The 15870-nt window shown below is 39.3% G+C and overlaps 3 protein-coding genes across 3 annotated transcripts; 2 read left to right on the top strand and 1 right to left on the bottom strand.

Moving 5' to 3' along the window:
• Positions 1-328: 328 nt before the first annotated feature.
• Positions 329-4467, top strand: LOC132786253 (lysosomal proton-coupled steroid conjugate and bile acid symporter SLC46A3-like). Its single transcript, XM_060792741.1, has 7 exons — positions 329-827; positions 2217-2330; positions 2385-2630; positions 3060-3658; positions 3716-3833; positions 3895-4051; positions 4107-4467. The coding sequence occupies exons 1-7, from the start codon at positions 407-409 to the stop codon at positions 4216-4218; spliced, it is 1767 nt and encodes a 588-aa protein (XP_060648724.1). The 5' UTR covers positions 329-406; the 3' UTR covers positions 4219-4467.
• Positions 4468-5288: 821 nt separating this feature from the next.
• LOC132786254 (pro-corazonin) lies at positions 5289-6619 on the top strand. The gene is made up of 3 exons (XM_060792742.1): positions 5289-5450; positions 5520-5724; positions 5787-6619. Exons 2-3 carry the CDS (start codon positions 5528-5530, stop codon positions 6073-6075), a joined length of 486 nt encoding a protein of 161 aa, XP_060648725.1. The 5' UTR covers positions 5289-5450; positions 5520-5527; the 3' UTR covers positions 6076-6619.
• A 3328-nt stretch (positions 6620-9947) lies between these two features.
• Positions 9948-10811, bottom strand: LOC132784192 (uncharacterized). Its single transcript, XM_060789627.1, has one exon. The coding sequence runs from the start codon at positions 10809-10811 to the stop codon at positions 9948-9950; it is 864 nt and encodes a 287-aa protein (XP_060645610.1).
• Positions 10812-15870: the final 5059 nt, after the last annotated feature.

Below are 15870 nucleotides of genomic sequence, written 5' to 3'. Positions count from 1 at the left end.
AAAAAAAGTTTTTGCACGCTAAAAGTTTGTACGAGAAATTTAAAAAATCATAAAAGTAGAAAGCCGGTTTTTAGCAAACGACGATTACCATTTGGACTGCATATTATAAAGTATTTGTTTTTAAAAATCAATTCTTTGTTATTATTTTAGCTAATATCCAGACGATGACGATTTTAATAGAAATTTTAACTGGAAATTTTTGATTAGCGTGATATTTAATATGAAAAGAATTGAAAGATTAAAACAAGTATTATAATATTCAAATATAGCTTGAATGAAGTTGAAATACGAACAGAGCTGCACAACTGAAAGTCAGTATGAATTTGGATCTTATCGCGATGTGTTGATTAACTTGCAGATTTCGTTGCAAACAATAGTGTAGTTAACAAAGTGAACTTGTGACAAAATGGCAGAGCCAAATAAATTTGGTGATGTGGCTTCTCCGCAGCAGGAGGAGCAAAAATTGAGCTATCTGCAAAAATTATGGCGATTTCGCCATTATCTAGTTGTTGAGCCGATTTTAGTTTTATATGTGTCAGTAGCCTATTGGAATTCAATTGCAACGAGGAACTTTCCGTTGGAGAAAGCGTGTCGCGTGAATCTACACTTTAACGTTCCAACCTGCATCGCGATACTCGACAAAGGCAATTACGGTATTGACTGCGACCCCTTTGAGGCACAACTTCAAAATGTAACTATTCAAGGGCCAACGCCTGAGGAGTTACTTGTGGATGTCGCCTCGCCGCTTTTCAATTTCACCGTTTGCAAAGCGGAAGTTCAGGCACAAAAACTTAACGCTGATGTTAACGGAATACGTTCACCAATTGGTAACAAAAATTTTAGAAATTTTGAATTTTGTTGTATATACACCTGGCCCTTACTTAACTCGGACTCTTTTAGCACGAAGTCGTTCTTACACGGTTATAAATTTGCTCCCATCCCCCCTTTTAACACGCTAAAAACCTAGTTCTTACATGATTTTTTGATAAGGAGCCACTAAAATGAGAAAAAATTTTGAAGCATACTGGCTTAAGCTATAAATGCCACCAAATGCAAATTCAAACTTGATATAAATATGTTAGAAACATATGATCTCCTCTTTTTTTTAACATTTTTAAGTTTCTATAAAGATTAACCTGTTAAATTGTTATATGAAGCAATTTTTTTATACCCGCTACCTTTGTGCCAACAGGAAATGTATGTAACAGGTAGAAGGAGGCATCTCCGACCCTATAAAATATATATATTCTTGATCAGCGTCAACAGCCGAGACGATCTAGCCATGCCCGTCTGTGTGTCTGTCCGTCTGTCCGTATGAACACCTAGATCTTAGAGACTATAAGAGATAGAGCTATAATTGTTTTTCGACAGCATTTGTTATGTTTGCACGCACATCAAGTTTGTTTCAAATTTTAGCCACGCCCACTTCCGCCCCCGCAAATCAAAAAAATCGAATAACAAGCGTAATTTAAAAGCTAGAGTTGCGAATTTTGGTATATACAATAATAACTATAGTTAGTAGTTATGATTCCTGAAAATTTGGTTGCGATCAGATAAAATTTTGGAAGTTATTAAAGAAATACTTTTGTATGGGCAAAAACGCCTACTTACTAGGGGACTTAGTTGCTTTGGCTGACAATCCGGTATATTGTGCCGTCTATGGTATATTTTGAATGCGGTATTACACCGATATACCCATATACCATTTGGTATATTTTCAGTATTTTTGTAGTATATTTGGTATATTTTGAGAATAATACAGCAAAATATATTGTTTTTATTTAAAATGGGTAGCGGGTATCTCACAGTCGAGTACACTTGACTGTAGCTTTCTTACTTGTTTTAACTAAATACCAACTTTTAGTTTTGAAAATATGAACGTTATGCATTTATTAAAGGCATAAATAAAAATAATAAATAAAAAATAAAGGCATAATAACTTTTGGTTAATTTTGAACATATGTATGAAACATTAATAAAAAACAGACAAAATTTGAACAATAAAAAATTTTTTTGCTGCCAATTTTGAATTTTGCGAACGTAACCCCTTATTTTGTACTGAATCCATGTTTCGCTTAACACGATTACGATTAACACGAAGATTTCTAGAAACGTAACCCCCGTGTTTAGCGAGCTCCAGGTGTACATAAATTAGAAATATTTCATCTCCCTTCAAGTCCAAGTTATACACTTAAATATAAAAATATATTTTACAGGTGCTATATTTCCGTTGATCATATTGATATTTGCTGGCGGATGGGCGGACAAATTTAATAAACGTAAACCAGGAATGATAATTCCAATTGTGGGTGAAGTTCTTCAGAATATTTGTAAGTGTCTTGAAGACTCCTTGTCCCGTATTCATTTACAATGCGATTTTACAGGTCAGCTCATATCGGCGATATATTTTGATAGCATTCCCTTTGAGTTCGGAAGCTATGCAGAAGTTATTGTGCCGTCACTTTTCGGCAGTCTCACCTTATTTGTGATGTCAGCGTATAGTTATATGACCATATCAACTCCAGAGGAAGATCGAGTCTTTCGCTTTGGCATCTTTTCTATGGTTGTAACAGGATTGTCATTTATAGGTCTCCTGAGTGGATCGCTGTTGGCATTAATAGGCTATAGAAGTAAGTACACTGAAAAGAAAGACCACATTTTAAAATTAAGAACATTCGTCTCAATATAAGACCACTTTAGGGTCAACTATTTCAAATTAAGAATAATAAACTGAAAATTACCAAATAATTAAATACAGCAATAATAAAAAAAAAGTCCATAATTTATAATATAATATTAATTTTTTAATTTATTAATAAAATATATGGTCTTACCAGTATATAATTTTTTAATTTTTCTTATTCATTCTTTTATATGCAAATGAAATATTCGTGAAATCAAGATATGTTTTCTAAATTCAAGATTATCTTGTTTTTGATTCACTTTTTCGAAGAAAATTCTCAGTACTAAGAACAATATCTTGATTTTATAACTTATTTTTGTGTAGTATTAATATCTGGAATAGTTTAAATGATCTTTATGTTGCTCTTTTATTCCAGATTGCTTTATATTAAGTTTGGTCTCTCAAATTCTTGCCATACTCTACATTGTCTTCTTTATAAAGGAGCCTAAGCCACTAACCAAGGCGAAAGTAGAGCCAACTGCGACAGCTCCTCATCCACAAAATCAGGCAGTTGACAATTTGGCATATGAGACAACCAACTTGGATGAGGTGCCCGTGAATAAAAGTTTTCAGTTGAATCCACAATTGGCGCCACCAAGAGTCGAACCTCCCCCAGTGCCCAGAAGACGTAATCTGTGCAAAGAACTCTTTGATCCCACGCTGCTGAAACAACTTATCTATTTCCCATTTGCAAAACGAGAGAACAATGATAGATTTATATTACTGATGTTGATTTTGGCTTATTTCTTCACTGTTATAGCTCCTGTAAGTGAAGATAGTTACCAATATCTTTTTTCTTTAAAAAAGTTAGGATGGAATGGCGAAGACTACAGCGTCTATGGATCTGTTGGTGGAGGATTAGCTGTTCTTGGAACCTTTATTGGCACAACAATCTTCAGTAAAATATTGAAAATCTCGGACTCCATAATTGGCATGTGGTCTTCTGTCTTTATCACTGCGTCTCACTTCGTATTTGTAAGTGCCCATAATGTTATTAATTATGAATATAAACTTCTTCATCTTTTTCTATAGGCTTTTTCAATTAATTCCTGGATGTTTTATCTTGGCAATGTGTTTGATATGTTTGCTTCGTTACGAGTTATTCCCATTAAATCAATTGGATCCACTATAGTTGCTGACGATGAGCTAAGTGAGTTAATGTAATTACACAACGTTTAAGAGTTTATTATAATCGATTCATTTTTGTTTAGGCAAAATGTTCTCATTTTTTGGCATTTGTGAACCAATAGCAGGATTTATATTTGCGCCCATCTACAGCCTGATTTACACGTCAACCATCGATTCTTTTCCGGGTGCCTTTTTTTTGTTCAGTAATATCTTTATTGCTCCCAACATACTCGTTTTTATGTAAATCGAAATCAAACCATACCAAGATTTTAGCTAATCTATTAACAACTTACAGTGTCATCTATATTGCAATGCGTCGTCGTCCAGTGAAAGATAATTCGATGGAGTTGGCTCAGAAGAACGGACAAGAAAATTCCGGACGAGATAACGAGATAACACATTTGTGATTCCGAAAATCTTATAAACATATTTTTCAAGAATGACTAAGTTTAGATTTGCGTCTATATATAAATACAGAAATACATAAGCCAGTTGATAGATTGTTAATTTTGTGTTCGACAAGTTAATGCCGCTTAAGGTGCTGGGCAGAAGAAATCACGAAATTCCCAACGTCCATAAATGGCAAGACAAGTTTGATGACTTGAAGAGTGCAAAGAGATACTGCTAATTGAACATCTTCAGAATAAAAGTGAGCATACTCGACTCCCTTTAACCCTGTATAATATGGTACAATATGTAAATGATGATTATTTAAACTTGATGATGTTGTAATCATAAAAGTTCTTTTAGTACGAAATTTAAATACTTAGTCAATTCAAATTTATATTATTTGGCTACAAATGTACTAGGATTTTAAGCAATGTTGAATCCTTAAAAAAATTACTGTGTATATTAACTTTGTGCTGGAAATAAAAACTCATAAATTCTTTTAATTTGCAAAACCGCAATCTTAAATTTGAGAGTGTTTTGACGGCACGTTTTAATTAGCATAAAAATTGCGTTAGGATTGAGTTTGTTTCTAATATAAATTATGCAAATAAAAATAAATTTTAATCGGTCGGAAAGAAATTGCATGAGGTTGAATTTAATAAGAAATTGTCTATAACAAATATATGATTCATTCTGCTTGTTATTCGTATATTTAAGCTGGTTAATCGATAATGACTCTAACCAGAAATTCCGACTCTTACACTTCTACTCTTCTTCTAAGTAACAACTCTTTAAAGGGTATAAAAATCAGAAACCCTTTCATTTAAACCCTTGTGCTGAACGAATACTCGACGTCTGAGAAAAGTGTTTTCTATGCTTGCGCAGTGGCAATTTTCCAATCAACAAATGCATTCAATTTGATCAGCCAGCCGGGAGTGGTGGGCGTGGCAGGCGTGGGTGGCGCGTGGGACTTAAATGCCACCTTTGGCCAACACATGAAAACAATTGGCAACTAATAATCTCAGTTAATCTGCATCTGTGTGCGCGTGTGTGTGTACCTCGAAGGCAACTTGTTGTAGCAGAAGGAGGAGCAGCACTTGTTTCGTTTATGGCCGTGAGATTTTAACGAAATTGCTCTTTGGTTTTTGCAGCCTTGCGATATAAAAGGATGTCGATGGGACCATTAAAGGCTCAGAAGCGGTTTCGACCTGGTAGCGAGTAGTTTGCCCAGAGTTATTTCAGTGTCTAGGCAAGTGCCATAGTCTGTCTAGGCGACTTTATAATAAAACAAGTTTTGTTGGCGACTATCTTCTTACAGTTCTCAAAATGTTGCGTCTCTTGATGTTGCCCCTCTTCCTGTTCACCCTGTCGATGGCTTGCATGGGCCAGACATTTCAATATTCTCGCGGCTGGACCAATGGTAAACGTGCTCCGCCTGCAACAGTTGTAGGCAATGGCCATAATCTCGGCCTATTGGATCTCTACGATATTCCAAGCGCACCCACTGATCGTCGATTGGAACGGTAAGTGAAGCACGAGAAAATTCATTATAATTACAGCCAGTTTAATTTTTCTTCCGCCACAGTTGTCTTGGGCATCTGCAGCACTTTGTGGGCAACAATCTGTTGCATCGTTCGTTTGCCAATGGATTGGCCTATGATGCCAACAGACCCGACTTGGATGCCCCAGTTCGCAGTGGCAACATTCGCACTAGAGCTAATGCCAATGCCAATGGCAATAATAATGATAACAACTTGTATGGCAACTCCAATCATCATCAATCAAGTGAACTCTATGACGCACTCAATGCGGCTGTGGCAGCCTCTTCTTCTGCTGGTGATTCTGTGGAACCTGGTGATTATGGCAAGCATTAGAGGCGTTCAAATTGGGAATTGGTTAAACAAATTATAGTTGTTATTAGCAAGAAATGCTACAAAAAAAATTTAAAAAAAAAAATGTAAATGATAATTAAAAGTGAAATATATTCTGGCTACTATTACAAGTGATAGAACATAACTTTACAATAATAAAGCATGAAATTTTATAGTTCAATTAAATGTATACAAATTGTAGTTTTAGCATTCACACTTACTTTGGAATTTCAATCACATTTTTCATACAGCTTCAATCAACCCTTAAGGTCAATTGGCAATCAGCAAATGCATTCCGCTTTAAGAGCATGCTCAAATGTGGGGCGGGGTTTCAGTACCATTGAGAATTGACAATCGCTAGCTTGCGCATTAAGATGATAGTAAAATACTTGGGCAACCGCAAGTTATTTTTGTCTTGACTTAATTAAAATGTTCTGAGCTTAGTGTGGCTTAAATATAGTTACCAAAGTCATTAAAAATCTTAAATTTCTTTCATGACTATTACGCCAAGCGGTTGAGCCATAAAAATACATGAAGGCATAGTAGCGGTTGGTTGCTGCATGCGTTAAAGCGGTTTGAGGCTGTGCTGTTTGGCGTCTTCATAGGTGTGAGAGATTTGATGAAAACGCCGTTGTATTCAACTTAACTTTATTGATTAATATATACGTATAAGTCTGATGAAATTGAAAGCACAAAATTAAGTGAAGTTGGCTGCGAACGATTAACGATTAAACCACTAATCGATTGGTGTTGCCAGCATGTGGGCAATAGGTGGATGACAGAGTTGCCACAGTACTCCCCCTCTAGACACGTCTTTCATAAGTTTTTGTGCACCGAGTTTTTGTGGTTAAGGAATCCTCCGTCTCGTTGCTAGGGTCGTTGCTCTCTAAGTATGCTGGTTTCAGTCTGTCCACTGAAATAGATGTGTCCTTGCCATTCATTCGAATAACAAAAACTCGATCTGAAAGCTTGTCGATCACTTGGTATGGCCCAGAGTATGGTGGTTGCAGCGGTTGCTTCACGGCATCGGTTCTCACAAACACATGGGAACATTCGTGGATATGCTTGTGAATGAATAGTTTTGGCTTGCTGTGGTGTGCTGCCGAGATGGGCCTTAGCGCTTGCATGCTGGTTCGAAATTCACTGACAAACTCAGCTGGTCTTGGCGGCGAATTTAAATCTGCGAAATAATCGTTAGGCAGATGAAGTGTGCATCCATAAAGCATCTCAGCAGCCGAAGCTTGTAAGTCCTCCTTGATGCAAGTACGGAGGCCAAGGAGGGCGGTAGGAAGCACTTTTAACCACGGTGTCTCGGAGTCGCACATCAACGCAGCCTTCAAGGACCTATGCCAGCGCTCGATCATACCATTTGACTGTGGATGGTACGGAGTTGTATGGATATGATTGCTTCCAACGAGATTCGCTAATGATTTGAATAGTGCGGATTCAAATTGCGTTCCTTGGTCTGTCGTTATGATCCTTGGACAACCAAATCGCGCTATCCAGCAGTTCCAAAAAGCTCTGCAAACAGTTTCCGCAGTCATGTCTCGAAGAGGGACCGCCTCCGGCCAGCGAGAGAATCTGTCAATCATTGTGAGGCAGTACCTGTATCCGTCGACCAGTGGCATAATGACAATGTCCAGATGGACATGCTCGAATCGATGATCTGGAATCACAATCTTTTCAGGCAACAATGAATTGTGTTTGTGGATTTTCGCCTTTGACATGATAAACAATTCCTTGACCATGACAGGACATCTTTACACATAGAAGGCCACACGTACTTGTGCCGGATTTGTTTAAGCGTTGCTCTGCCGCTAGGGTGTGACAATCCATGTACTTGGGAGAAAATGCGGTGTCGCAATGACTGAGGAATGTATGGACGAACGGATCCGGTCGAAACATCGCAGTACACAAAGACTTCTTTGGTGAGCTCCACAGGTTGCAGGTGCAGCGAAGTTGTTCCATTTAGAAGTGCAGATAACTCGCCGTCTGATGCTTGCGCCTCTTGAATGCTTTTGGCGTCGAGTGATGACGGCATGGATATTGCGTTTAAACGCGATAATGCATCTGCAACCACGTTTTCGTCGCCACTCAAATGACAAATTGAGGTTGAAAATTGGGAAATGAAACTAAGATGTCGCAATTGGCGAGGTGACGCCTTCTCCGGTCGCTGTGAAAAGGCATAAATTAGGGGCTTATGATCAGTTTTGATCACAAATACTCTTGCTTCCAACACATGCTTGAAATGTTTTATCGCCTCGTAGATTGCCAACAATTCGCGGTCGTAGGTGCTGTAGTTGCGTTCTGTACTATTGAGCTTTTTGGAATAAAATCCAAGAGGTTGCCAACCATGTTCAGAGCTCTGCTCCAAAACAGCTCCAATTGCTGTGTCCGATGCGTCACACACCAGGCAGAGATCAGCGCGTGGATTGGGGTAGACGAGCGTGGTTGCGTTTGCCGCTTTTTGCATTCCAGAAAAGTGTTTATAGTTTCAGGATTCCAATCAATGGGACGCCTATCATTCTTTTCATGTTGCGTGTTAAGTCGTTGAGGGGAGCCTGTATTCGCGAGGCGTGAGGGATGCAGCGTCGATAATAATTCAAAATTCCCAGGAATCGGCCCAATTCACAGATTGTTTGTGGCTGTGGGAAGTTCAACATCGCGCTTATTCGGTCCTGTGGTGGTTTTATGCCTTTGCTGCTGACCACATAGCCAAGGAACTGTACCTCTGCCTGAGCAAAATTGCATTTGTCTCGGTTGATGACCAATCCGTGTTTCTTAAGAATGTTAAGAACATTTTGCACGTGTTGCTTATGCTGCTCTTCCGAGCTCGACATGATGAGAATGTCATCAACATAACAAAACACGTAATCAATTTCACGGAAGATCTGGTCAATGAACCGCTGGAACGTTTGCGTTGCATTTGTTTAGTCCAAATGGCATAAAAACAAATTCAATCAAGCCAAATGGAGTGCAAATAGCCGTCTTCTATGTCCTCCTGCGCCATGGGAATTTGGTAATAAGCCTTTTCGAGATCTAGCGTTGTGAAAATTTTCTTATTGTGAAGGCGATCAGCAAAATCCTGAATGTGTGGAATCGGATAACGGTCTGGAACCGTAATTCCATTCAGCTTGCGGTAATCGCCACAGGCGCGCCAAGATCCATCCTTTTAGCCACCATGTGCAAGGGACTGGCCCATGGGCTTTTGGAGTAACGGCAAATTCCCTTATCAATGAGCGTATTGACTTGCGATTTGGCTGAAGCAAGTTTCTCGCCAGATAATCGTCTAGGTCGCTCAGCTACAGGTGCGCCGCTTGTTTTAATGAAGTGACAAACGTTGTGTGCATGGACTCGCTCGAGACAAACCATTTTGTCGATCTTTTGCACATCAGCTGACATATTCGAGGACTTGAGTTCCAGAGATCCAGAGTCGTGTGACGGGTCAGTGGTGCCATGGTGAGGAGTTGACTTTGAGTTGTCAAGCAATCGTTGTTCACTGACGTCGACGAGGAGATGATGTGCGGCAAGGAAGTCTGCGCCGATTATAGGTGTTTGTACATCAGCGATGATGAATGGCCATGTGAACGAGCGATGCAGGGCCAGGTCGAGCTGAAGAGTACAATTTCCATAGGTTTTGATTGTAGATTGGTTGGCGGCATACAGATAAAGTCTGCCGTTGATGCGTGTGTGCGGTGCCATGCTGCGTGGAATCACTGACACCACTGATCCGGAATCAATAAGGAATGATTGGTTTGACAAGCGATCTTTGATGTGTAGACGCCGGTCCAGGCCAATTTGTTGAATGTTTGGAGCTTTGTGGCTGCTGGTGGTTACTGCGCTACCGTTTACCAGCTGAGTCAACGGTAGCATCTTTAGTTTGACGACTGGTAGCGTGGACATGCTGGCTGGCACTTGCGAGCATTCTCACCGAATCTAGTGTGGTAGAAACATAGTTTCGAACCGACATCATTAGAGCTATCATGTGGATGCCGTGACGATTGGGCATGTTTTGATTGGCGTAGCTCGCCCTGAAGCTTGTCGACTTTTGTAGTGAGCGCTCGTAATGCCGATGTTACTTCTGACATGCCGGTTTGCTTGCCGCTCAGAGCATCAACTTGGTGCTGCTGCTCTGTTAGTGCCGTTGACTCAACAAATGCAGAACCTGGCTCGCTAGCTTCAAGCATTTTATCTGCAATCTCCGCCAATTTGTCAAGGTTGTTCTCGTCCCATACCGAAATGAGCGGTCGGATCGAGTTTGGAAGCTCCGCCAGAAACAACGATCGAATAACTGCCTCGCAGCCCGTGGCTGGTGCTAAGCGCCGCATGTGGTCAAGGATGTCTGACGGTTTCTTGCCAACAGTTTCGCCGCCACGCAAAAGTCTTTTCAGCTTTGAGTCAGATGATTCTGCGAACTTGTCGAGCACGCGCTGCTTTAAAATGGCATATTTGTTTGTCAGCGGTGGCGATGCGATCAGATCCTCCAGTTTGGCAATGACATCCTCCTCCAAATTCACAGATATAATGTCGAATTTGTTATCGTCAGTGACATTATGCAGATGAAATAGGCGATCCAACTGAGAAAACCAAAGCTGAGGATTTGTTTTGTTGAATTTCGGAATGCGAAGTTGCACGCATTGCGATGACAATCCAGCTGGTTGGCCATGTGACTGCAGTTGCTCGAGTTGCTGTTTCACATCCCGCAGTTGTTCTGCGAGGTCTTGATCGTGTGCCTGCATGTTTGCGTCAAAAAATTCGTCTTCAGTGTCTTGAGCTTGGAATTGCACTGAACGTAAATTGTAGTTGTGTTTTTGCATTCGGGGTCACCACTTTGGCGTCTTCATAGGTGTGAGAGATTTGATGAAAACGCCGTTGTATTCAACTTAACTTTATTGATTAATATATACGTATAAGTCTGATGAAATTGAAAGCACAAAATTAAGTGAAGTTGGCTGCGAACGATTAACGATTAAACCACTAATCGATTGGTGTTGCCAGCATGTGGGCAATAGGTGGATGACAGAGTTGCCACAGCTGTATAGCAAGTGGCGCCATCTGTAGTAAAAGTACGAACCAACAAATGTAACCGCTTAATGTGGCTGCGCTGCTTTCTGAAACGGTTAAGCACAGTAACCGTTTTATTTTTATAGGTAGTATTTAAATTTTATTTATATTAAATTTTAAAATGAAAAAAAAAAACAAAATTTGTTAAAATTTAAATATAAATATTTGAAGAGAATAAATACATTTTTTATTATGGTTAATATTGTTCTTTTATTTAATATAATGAAAAATTCATATTAAAATTATAAGATACAGAAACATAATAACTTTAATTCATTCTCTCTCACAATATTATGAATGATTAATTTAAAATATAAAAATAAGTTCAATTCATAATATTATTTCACGTTATAAAGTGAAGTTTTCTTTAATCTAATGATTGCACAATGATTGCAAGCTCCAAAATTTGACAGCTTGTAAATTGTAGGCGATAGTATCCATATAAACAGTAATAAATATGATATTTACAGTTTACGAGCGAATCCGAATCCACATCATCAATCAACTAAGCTTTTTGGAACAACTAAGAGGGGATAATGCGTAACGATTATGAGAAAAAACATTAAATCGAAACGGGTTGTAAAATCGATAAGCTACAAATGTTTATAAATTATTCATTGAGATATTCTCTACAAATTTCTATTAATAAACCAGTCCGTAATAGTAGGCGTAAGTGAGTATGTGGCTATATATTTAGGCCAAATATGCAGATGTGAGTGAGAATGCTGAACGTTGTGTCTGTATTTTCATTCAATATTCATGCAATAAAAGCCTGAATTAAATTATTCTATGGATATTTTGGCTGATATAATTGCGCATTTATGACAAACGTTACGTTGTTAGATGCGAAAACGTTGTAGGCACGTTTTTGTGGCCGCTTGACGGCACAATTTTCCCTGTTCTCTGTTCTGCATCCTGAGCATCCCGTTGATGAAGAACAGTAACCATTTAATTTGTGATTCGGGGATGAAGACAACGATGACGACGACGACGACGACGACGACGACGACGACGACGACGACGACGACGACGACGACGACGATGGCAATAACAATAGTAAATGGAAGTGGAAATGGAAAAAAATAAAGGAAAACTGACGAGCAGCTCTCAGCATCTCAGCAGTTAATTACTTTAAGTGGTTAGAGCAATAGTGTGTGACTGTGTGTGTGTGTTGGTCGCTTCTGGTGCGGTTGCTGAGGCACCTGTTCAAGTGAGAGAGTATGGACATAGCATGATATAGCTGCGGACTGACAAATATGAAATCAAACGGGCTGCCATAAAGCTGAGCCAGCTCATCATTCACGCAATCCCTTTCATAAAAAGATATATGACACAAGGCACAAAAATACAAAGAGAGCTGGAAAAACGCAGTTTTCAAATTGAATTCCTAACAAGCTAATCGATCCTCGGGGAGGAGGAAGCATGACCAAACGCAGAACGGAGAATACAGAACACAGAGCCCAGAACACTGTGCACACACACTTCGCACGCACCGCCCCGGCTGCTTGGGGAATATGAATTTATATCTTTTAATCTGCAACAGCATCGCCGGGGCAGAGGCAATTGCCAATGCTGGCTGGCATTGCTGGTAAAAATAAAAGTGAAATTAAGGACGCAGGACATATTTCAACAATGCAATGCCCGGCTACACTCTGCGCTCTTTATTGTCAATGTCAAGTGGGCCTTCGGGGGTGTCAAATGGAGTGGCATTCTCTCGGGATGAGAAGCAGAGTTCAGCAGAGCAGCCTGCCCAGTGTAATTGCATTAAAATGCAATTCGAAGTGCGTCGTTTGAGTTCAGCATTTTCCCAGGCTGAAGCATCCACGTTGTTGACTGACTGCCATTCAATGTATTGGACTCTAGGCATCCTTCGTAGGCGCCACGCATGGCCATAAATTGTATTGAAAGCTGCTTTCAACGCCTTTTCATGTCGCCACGATTGCCTACAAGTGACCAGCTGTCGTTGGGCACATGTTGTTGGCGCTGACATTGCAAATTAAATTGGTTACCGCACCTGCGAGTGATGGCTCAAAAGTGCCTTATGAATAAATAAAAGCACATTCAACTTATTGGGTCAGAAAGCTTCTTAAAATATGTATCTTAAGAAATGTTTAAACCAAAAGTAAAGCTAACAAAAATATTTTTTATTACTGCACTAATTTCTAATTAAGGTATTTTTTAATCTTAATGTTTTTAAATATGATAATTTAATTTTGCATTTAGCTTTAACAACTTTCCCAGGGCATTTGTTAGTATCAATTTATAGACTCTGCTCTTTGTTCATTCTGACGAATGATAAGCTTCAAAATATGAGTTATAAAAAATTTGTAAACCTAACGTGAAGCGAACAAAAATTTATTTAAATATTGTTAAGCAATGTAAGCAATGTCTCTTTCTTAGCAATGTCTCTTTCCCAATTCTCAAGCTTCAAAGCATCTTAAGAAATGTTTAAATCAAAATAGAGCACACAAATATTTGTATAAAATTTGCAGTAATTTCTTAGTTCTTAGTGAAGCAGTTGCTCATGCAAATTACATGCTTACCGATAGTTTCCAGACATTTGCCTTTGGAAATTCCATAATCAAACAAAAGGTACATTTTGCAATTATTTGATTATAAACTCCACTAATCCCTAGGTAATGTCTTTCTAATCATTGTTGCGTTTTTAGATTGATTAAATGCGATAGTTCTGTATTATAATTAGCTTGGAATTGCAATGCCTACAAGTTTCCCATGATATTTATCTGCATCTATTTGTAGCATCTGTTTTGTATTTGATTCTGAGGGCTTACAATTATCAGCAACGAGTATGTGAAAATCTCAACACTTGCTGCTATTGCGACAGGCTAACATCAAACATTTAACAACTCCATATCCTCCCTTTCGTAAAGCGCAAGTGCGAGGAGAGACAAGCGGATAACAATTATATTAAACAGCAAGCAAAACAACATTGACACTGGATTTGTAACAGGATACGCGTGTAACCACGAAATGGCAAGTCAGGAAAGGCGGAGGCTGGAGTGGAAACAGTAACAACAATAATGCGCAAAACACCCTTTCAATTAAATATTTGAAAACAACATTCGGCAATTACACAATTGACACCAGCTGGAGGGATGGCAAGCCGCCGCCACCACCACCGCCCTTCAACCGCGTTTCCATCCTGACGTCCTTTCGTCCCTTAACATAGTGTATGCCGTGAGCAACTTCATCAATTTTGAGGGCATGACTTGAAGGCACGCGCGTCAATTCTCGCTGCGATGCAGACTCACAGGCCGCAGGGATTTGAATAGCCTGCAAGTCGCAGAGGAGGGGAGGACGAGGACTAAGGACAGTGGGAGTGGCAGGTTCATAAACAACATCAACAAGGACAAGTTTGGGCTCGTTAAACATTAGTCAACATGAACATGACATCGCTTCCAGCCTACTCTCTCTCTCAGTTTCTCAGTCTTTTAGTCTCTCCCACTCTTCAGGCAAGTATTAAGCCCGTTTTCACGTTCGGTTTTGAAATGTCGTAAGTCGTGGCCTTTTTTATTGTTGGCCCATTCGTTTGTCGTTTATTTTTACAGCCAGCCATTTATTTGGCCAAAGCAAACAGGACACAAAATCTGCGGGACGTTGTACGTATTTTAATATGCATTTGGGAAAAATTTGGCAACCAATGAAATTGCCAAAGCTGGGGAGAATCAACGGTGAGTGAGCTGCAGATTGGGGAAGGAGCAGGGAGAGGGAGGTATATCTAAATGAGTTTCTTTTCATTTCAATTTCCGTGTTGTTTTTTTCCTGCCCCATGCAAAGCATGAAATTCACGTATTTTTGACCATTTTGGGCCTTGGCAGCCTGCATTATTTATGGGCCAGCAACGAATTTTGACTTGGCTCGAATTGGCCAAAGAAAAATTACGCAAAAATCAAAATTTGCCCAGAAGGCCACTTACACAGCCAAAGCAAAGAAAAGCAAAGCGAAGCAGAGCCAGAGTCTGTCGTCCAGACAAAGGTCAAAATAACTAACAGGGAAAAAGGTCAATTTTGTTGTTACAAATAAAAAATGCAAAATGCTGCGCGTCCATGAAATGGACAACTGGGAATGGGCAGACAATCACAGAAAGAAGGAATGTAGAATGTAGTTGTATAAGCCAAGGAAGTTGTGAAGAAGGTAAAGTACAAATGAAATGAAAGTCTTGACTTTTGTAAGTGGAAATCTTGCTCAATTTGCCAGCTTAATTTTAATATTTCAACAGACGGCGCCTAAAGAGACATTGGAGATTTAGCAGTGAATAAATGTTTTCTCTCAACTCAATTGCCAGTTGCTTGATTAGCAATTTACTCCCATTGATTCTTTCTAATTTCAGCGTGTCACATTGATTTAGCTGAAGGAAAACTTGTCTAAGCAGCGAGACAATTTTCACGCCATAACTCTAATGGAATTCAACATAAATTTTCCAAGCACTTCAATAATTGATCAGCGTCGTTTTTTGTGGATTTTTATTTGGAAGCAGTCACGGTAATAAAATTGAAATGTTCTACTGTATTTTTTCTGGCTTTGACAGGTCGAAATGAACCTCGTCAAAAGTCAGGCGAGCAGTTGTTGTTTTATTTACAGCCTTTTATTGGCTGGTTATAAATTTGTGTGTTTTGGCAATAAATACCGAAATGCCTCACGTATCGTCAATGTGGCCCAATTGCCGTTAGCTGTTGACATTTGTGGCCAGGTTGAAAAAAGCGTGGGGGACGA

Source organism: Drosophila nasuta, chromosome 2R (genome assembly GCF_023558535.2).
Source record: "Drosophila nasuta strain 15112-1781.00 chromosome 2R, ASM2355853v1, whole genome shotgun sequence".
Classification (NCBI taxonomy): Eukaryota; Metazoa; Arthropoda; class Insecta; order Diptera; family Drosophilidae; genus Drosophila; species Drosophila nasuta.
This window is presented reverse-complemented; position numbering and strand designations above follow the sequence as displayed.